Source organism: Beta vulgaris, chromosome 7 (genome assembly GCF_026745355.1).
Source record: "Beta vulgaris subsp. vulgaris cultivar EL10 chromosome 7, EL10.2, whole genome shotgun sequence".
Lineage (NCBI taxonomy): Eukaryota > Viridiplantae > Streptophyta > Magnoliopsida > Caryophyllales > Amaranthaceae > Beta > Beta vulgaris.
The window spans coordinates 48,585,658-48,593,168 of record NC_079208.1 but is presented as its reverse complement, the minus strand read 5'-3'; the positions used below and the strand labels follow the sequence as shown (position 1 = coordinate 48,593,168).

The following is a 7,511-nucleotide window of genomic DNA, read 5'->3' as shown; positions in this document are numbered from 1 at the left end:
TCGGAGGGGCTTTCCTGGGAACACCCTCGGGCCAGTTTTTCCTTGTTTTGCAGGATTGGCAATTACGAGACTCGGGATTATCATCTAACTTGGGATTTGACTCTCACCTTAAATACATCACTCTTTTGACTAGTTTCTAGGCAGAAACAGTTTGGCGCTTTAACAGCCCGCTCTTCTGAGCTACTAACGAAACACACTCAACAACCATAAACTAGAATCCAAATCATAATTAATAAAATCACAGCGGAAAAATATCCTTAATTACACAAGTATCTCGACTAATATTCCCAAGTATCATATACAACGAAGTATAAATAACTATTCACAAATCAACTATCTATAACACAAACTCAATCTTTAATAAAACAGAATCCCATTCTTGCTCCACTTCAATTCCCGAACTCTGACCCCAAACCTGCAAATTCAGGGAGAAAATACAAAACAAACAAAATTCCAAAATGAGTGGAAAACTCGTAACCTTTACTTCAGCCCGTTAAAAACATATTATTCCTCAAATCATTTTTATTTCGTTACACCGCTGGCATAGCTCACTCAAACAAATAAGTGACAAGTACGGGCTTTGGACAAAGGACAAACGCTGCCTCCAAGGTTTGTTATGGAGCCCAGCAATACTACCCCCAAGGTTCGTTATGGAGCGTAGCCGATCGTTTCAGGTCAAAAAGTAACCGTCCTCCACCCATATCTTGCCCACTTTCTATTTTCAGTTCATAAACTAGGCCAGCAAAACAGTTTTCGTATTCACATTCATCGAATAACATTTCCAGAATCAATTCATAACATCACATTCATAACTATGGCCATAGTACGAACTTATTAATAAAAAACAGAACACAAAGATCCACACACACAAGGGCATGAGTAAATTATTCACTGAACATAAAAGTTACCTGAACGCAATCCAGTTCAGTCACAATGGCAGACATCGAAAGGATAGCCCGACAACTGAACGATAATATGCAAAGGAGTTTGCAGGAACTCGTAGACGGGATCCCTCAGCTCAATCAAGGGGTACCTAGAGAGTTGGCCCGTGGAGAGCCTCGAGGTAGGGATGATCGCCAAACTCACATTCCTAACCGGGACGGGCAGCGAGTGGGGGGAGAAAGGTCCCGACAGACTAACTCTCAGAGGACTCTAAACTCGGATGCCAGGCGCATCATAGAGGAGAGTCGCAAGTGTAGAGCGGAGCAGGACGCTCGAAACGTACTGAACAAAAAGAGAGAGGAGCGGGAAAAGACACTTCAGGAAGAGCAAGCTCACTCTTAGACCCCACGGAGGAAACGAGAAAGGTCCCATGTCGGGTCCAAGAGGCCGAGGCACGAAGATGAAGGGGATTCGGGTCCCCCTCGGAAGACCCCTGTCCTGGTAAACCGGGGAGTGCTCAATTTCATGACCCCATTCAGTCGGGAGATCATGGAGGTCCCCAACTCGGGAAAGGTTAAGGTCCCCTCAATCGAGTAGTACTCGGGTAGCAGTGATCCCGAGGACCATATGGCCGCCTACAAGGCCCAATTGAGCGTACATACTGGATGCGAGGCCACCTGGTGTCGTTACTTCCCTACGACCCTCAAAGGGTTAACACTCAGTTGGTTCTCTAGCTTGTCACCCGGCATCATCACCAACTTTTCAGTTCTGGAAGCGTTATTTCACCAACACTTCAGCGCTGGACGGAGGCACAAGAATACTAGCATCCATCTAATGTCAATCAAGCAACAAGAGCACAAGAGCCTCGCTGATTACATCAAGCGGTTTAATGAAGAATCGTTGAAGATTTCGGATCTTCAAGATGGGGTAGCATTCACTGCCCTAACGTCGGGACTATGGCCGGGGAAGTTCAGATGGTCCCTCGCTGAAAACGAAGTTACAACCTTCACCGAGGCCATGAGTCGGGCTCAGAAGTTCATCCAAGCCTCCGACATATGCAAGCCTGTCGTGGAGAAGCCTAATAAGAAGAAAGAAGAACTCCCTTAGCGGGAATTGAACAAAAATATGAGGAGCAATCAGCACCTCCTCCCGAGAGTGGCAGATAATGGGAACGACCCTCGTTTCAACAGAAACAGGCGGGAGATTTATCTTGATCTCAAGCACAAGTCGGTGTTACCCATTCCTCCGCCTGTAAGAACCTCAAAAGACAGGCGGGATCATAGCATATGGTGTGAATACCATCGGGAGTGCAGTCACACCACAAAAGACTGTCGGGAATTGAAGAAGGCCTTGGATCAGCTAGCTGATCAAGGAAAGTTGAATAGGTACATCAAACACCCCCTAGAGGAGAAGGGGAAAGAAAAGGAGACAAGAAATGACAGCGATAACATTGATGGCTATTTTGGCATCATAGCCGGGGGCCATGCCTCAGGGGGTCCTCTGGCCGAGCTCGAAAGGCCCACCTTCAATCAATGACGCACCGGGTACTGGAAATAGAGCCTACAAGGACGGGATGCCATGACGTTCGGGGAGCCTGACCGGCACATACACACCCCCATGATGACCCATGATCATAGAAATGAAAATCGCGAATTCTCGGGTAAAGAGGATCCTCGTTGATAGCGGTTCCTCAGCCGATATCATCACCCTTGACTGTTTACTCAAATTGAAATATACCGAGAAGGACGTGATCCCTACTAGCCAACCGCTGATAGGTTTTGGAGACGGGTCCGTCTACCATCGCTGATAGGTTTCGCAGAAGGAGCAACTGATTCACACCCTGAAAGAGTTCAAGGACGTCTTCGCTTACTCAGCCTCTGACATGCAAGAGCTGAATCCCGACTTTGCCTCCCATGAGCTGAATATCAAGGAGGGATTTCGCCCCATCAAGCAAAAGCTCAGGCATTAGGGGCCCGAGAGGACTGCCGCAGCTGCGGTAGAAGTGAAGTAGCTACTGGAGGCGTGAATTATTGAGCAGTGTCATTATACTAAATGGTTGGCTAATTTGGTCTTGGTAAAGAAGGCCAGTGGAGCTTGGCGCATGTGCGTCGACTTCACAGATCTGAACAAAGCATGCCCCAAGGACAACCATCCCCTTCCAAATAGCGACAGGCTAGTTGATTCCACAGCGGGTCACGAGTTGCTGAGCTTCATGGATGCCAACGCGGGATACCATTAGATCACCATGGCGGAAAAGGACCGAGTGCATACGGCATTCGTCACGGCCTAAGGCTGTACTACTACAAAATGATGCCCTTGGGGCTAAAGAACGCAGGGGCTACATATCAGCGAACCATTAACAAGGTCTTTGCAGAGCAACTCGGGAGAAATATTGAGGTATATGTGGACGACATGATCGTCAAGAGCAAGAAGAAGACAGATCACATGAATGATCTCAGAGAAACATTAATAACACTCGGGCGCTACGACATGAAGTTGAACCCCAAAAAATATGTGTTCGGGGTGAAAGGGGGTAAGTGCCTAGGTTTCATGGTAGATGAACGGGGCATAAAGGCAAATCCCGATAAGATCAATGCGATTTTTAACATGTCATCACTGAGAAATGTTAGGGAGGTACAGAGGCTAACATGGTGCCTCACGACATTAGGGCGCTTCCTATCCCGATCTGCCGACAAGAACTTGCTCTTTTTTAGAGCATTGAAAAGAAAAGAATTTGACTGGGATAAGGAGGCGGAGGAGGCATTTCAGCAGCACTTGGCGACGCTGCCCAAACTCATATCTCCCTTGCCGGGAGAGACCCTATACATATACCTCTCGGTATCCGAGTACGCCCTGAGTGCGGTATTGGTGGCCAAGAGAGAAGAAGCCCAGCACCCTGTTTACTTCATCAGCCACGCCTATCGAGGTGCGGAGGCGAGGTATAGTGAAACCGAGAAGATTGTGTTCGCCTTGGTAATGACGAGCAGAAAGTTGAAGCCATACTTCCAGGCCCACCCTATCAAAGTCCTAGCCGGACAACCGATCAGAAAGCTGATTGAAAACAGGAATCACTCGACCATAATGACCGAGTGGGCAGACCAACTGGCCGATTACGGGTTGGAATATGAACCTCGAAGAGCCGTTAAAGCTCAGGCCTTGGCGGACTTTATTAGCGAGTGCTGCTCTCGCCCGGCTGATATCGAAGTGAGGGAGTCGTGGGAACTACAAGTGGATGACTCTGCCACCAAGTCGGGAAGCGGAGTCGGATTAGTCATTGTACCTGCTGTCGGAGATAAGATGGAGTATGCCGTACAATTCGACTTCCTCGTCTCAAACAACGAGGCCGAATACGAAGCGCTGATTCTAGGCCCACAAATTTGCATTACGGCAGTGGCTCAGAACATACTGGCAAAGTCGAACTCCCAGCTGATAGTAGGGCAGGTCTCGGGGGAGTACGAGGCTAAGGAGGATAACATGAGGATATACCTCAACAAGACCCGGTAATTAATCCAAAAGTTGACTTCATTCAGCATTCAGCACTTCCTTCGGTCCGAGAACCAACAGGCTGATGCCCTAGCACGCATGGCCAGTTCGGCAGAGGGGTTGGCTCCTCGAAGCGTAATTTGGGAAGTCCTCAATCAGTCAAGCATCAATTCTCTAGAAGTGCACACTCTAAACCGCACCGACACTTGGATGGAAGAAATCATAGGGTATCTCCGGGATGGATTGTTACCCATGGACGAGAAGGAGGCTGAAGCCCTCAAAAGGAAGGCGGGGTGGTTTATCTGGCATGAAGGCCACTTGTATAAGAAATCCTACACGCACCCGCTGCTGAAATGTGTAACTTCGTTCGAAGGAAATTACATTCTGAGGGAGATACACGAAGGGGCTTGCAGCAGCCACTAGGGAGCCAGGACAATAGTAGGGAAGGCTATGAGAGCCGGGTACTACTGGCCCACCTTGAAGCACGATGCGGAGGTTTTGGTCAAGAAGTGCCCTAATTGCCAACTTCATGGGGAAATTCCTCGGGCTCCAACCAATCAGCTAACCACCATCCAAGCTGTTCTGCCATTTGACAAGTGGGGGATGGACCTGATAGGCCCCTTCCCAGCAGTCTCGGGAAAAAGGAGGTTCCTTTTGGTTGCCATCGACTATTTCACTAAATGGGTCGAGGCGAAGCTGTTGCTGTCCATAATGGATAAACAAGTGCAGAACTTCATATGGAGGAACATCATCACTCGTTTTGCGGTTCCTAAGACTCTCATATTAGACAATGGAAGGTAGTTTAATAGCGGACTAACTCAGGAATATTGCTCTAGGTTCGGTATCCGAACCAGATTCTCGGCGGTCTCCCGACCACAAACGATTGGCCAGGCTGAAGCTGCAAATAAAATAGTGCTGAATGGGATAAAGAAGTCTCTGGAAGGAACCAAGGGGACCTGGATTGATGACCTCCCGGGAGTGCTATGGTCAGCACGAACAATAGTGAAAGAGGCGACAGGTCAATCCCCCTTCAGCTTGATTTACGGAAGCAAAGTTGTCCTCCCTGTGGAAGTCGGGATACCATCCCCGAGAATGACATTCTATGACTACGAACAAAATGAAGAAGAGAAATTGGTCAATCTTGACCTTCTTACCGAAACGAGAGGTAACTCTTTGCTGAGATCAATCCGCAACAAGTTACGCGTTGCGAGGCAATTCAACCAGCGAGTGAAAGCTTGCCCCATTAAACCAGAAGGCACCCCACTTAAAAGGAAAGTTCGGGCAAAAGTGGGATGGACCTTACAAGATTGTCACCGAGGTCAAACTCGAGACATACCGACTTGAGTCACCAGAAGGCACCCCACTCGCCCGACCTTGAAATGCAGACAATCTGAAGAAGTATTACATATAATCAGCTTCTAAGCCACAGTTGAGCCTTATTATGTTTTTAGTTAACCACAACTCGGGGTCATATGTTGTGGAACTTATTAGAGTTGTCGGTTAGGCCACACTTGAGCCTTATGTTCATTCGGATTAGCCACAACTCGGGGCAGTAAGTTGTAACCTCGGGGGTTGTTGGCTTCATCATGAGAATTAATGAAAAGGCTATTGCAAGGCATGTGCAGTTGTATTAGTTGTGTCTAACAGAATTAAATGAAGTCAATCATGAAAAACCAAAATCAAAGTACTTGCATTCATAACAAAGAAATTACAACCTAATCAATCCCAAGAACAGACTCTCGGGAATCAGAAAATCAAAAGTTCAAAACCACCAATTACAAAAGATAAGGGCAAAGAAAAGAAAAGCCTAAGCAGCATGAGTCTTGTCGGGGGAACTGTCTGTGCTGCCAGCACCATCAGAACTCCCCGACAAGATATCTTCGGGCTCAGCTTCGTTTGAGGTCGGGGTAGCAGCCGTGTTAGGGGCCTCAGGAGCTTTCGAAGCAGAGGACTGAGGCACATCCTTTGTAGCAGCTGCCTTCTTCTCGGCCTCTAGCCTCTGCTCCTCAGCGATATGGGCATCAAACTCAGCCTCGACCCCCGCCCAGTCTAGGGACGAGCCGGGACCCGCAAGAATTCCCTTTAGCCGATCCTTAGTCTCCCTAACTGCCATGCGATAAGAACGGGAGGCCATCTGGCCAACGAAGGTCAAACCCTCGGGAGACCTCTTTCATGCCTCCAGGAACTCCGCATGCCCCGTTGCAGTAGATGACTCTTGGGAAGGCTTTTCAAGCTTACGCACCAAGCGCTTAGCCTTCTTTTCCACCCCCGAGAGCTTCAGCTTAAGATCATCTAGCTCCCTTTGCTTGGCGTTCTGGTCGATGGTGGTCGCATGAAGGTCTTCAATCACCATCTTATTATTCTCCTTCAGCATGTCATAATCCTTAACGGCCTTAGAAGCCTGCTCAAAGGTCTCTTTTTGAGAATCCAGCTCGGCATTGAGCTTGCAGATCTCGGCCTCCTTGTCTGCGACCTGCTTCTTCAGGCCTTCAACCTCATCCTTCAGCTCGTTAACGCCCTTCTCAAATTGAGAATGGCGATTGATCACAGATGTCATACGGATGGAGGTCTGCGAACAAATAAAAACGTTAAAGAGTTTCAAAGTCGGGAAAGGAGAAAGAACACTTGGGTTAAATATTTACCTCGAGCCAAGACTCGTACTAGGCGTTGATCTCCCCGAGACCCAGGTCCAAAAGGGCCTCATCATCAACGTCCGTGTAGATAGTCTTGACAGCGACCCTCACTCGGGCCATTTTTGGAGTTGTGGTGATGGAAGTAAAGGGAGCATGGGACCCAAACTTGCCCGCTCGGGAATGCTTCTGTGGAGGCTCCTCATACTCCACCAAGATACCCTTGGGGGAACCTCAGCTCTCCTTTTGCTTCCCGAGGAGACCCCCGAAAAGGCCTTATCAGAAGCCTTGGAAACAACTTTCGAAGGCGCCTTAGCCGCCTTCTCGGCAGCCTGAGCCTTCTCCACATCTCCCTTCCGCTTCCGAGAGCGAACATGGGGCTTTTTGGCTTTCTTAGCCTCGGTATCCTGATAAAGAAAAAATGCTAAGTTAAACAACACCATGCAAGATAAAAAACAGTCGTGACATTCAGAAGAAAAATCACCTTCGGAGGCGGGGGCACAGACATGGTCTCCG

General features: G+C 48.4%; 1 protein-coding gene across 1 annotated transcript; it reads left to right on the top strand.

The window, feature by feature from the left end:
* The first annotated feature begins 1,509 nt into the window (after positions 1-1,509).
* LOC125492020 (uncharacterized) lies at positions 1,510-1,989 on the top strand. The gene has a single exon (XM_048634110.1). It carries the CDS (start codon positions 1,510-1,512, stop codon positions 1,987-1,989), a length of 480 nt encoding a protein of 159 aa, XP_048490067.1.
* The last annotated feature ends 5,522 nt before the right edge of the window (positions 1,990-7,511 follow it).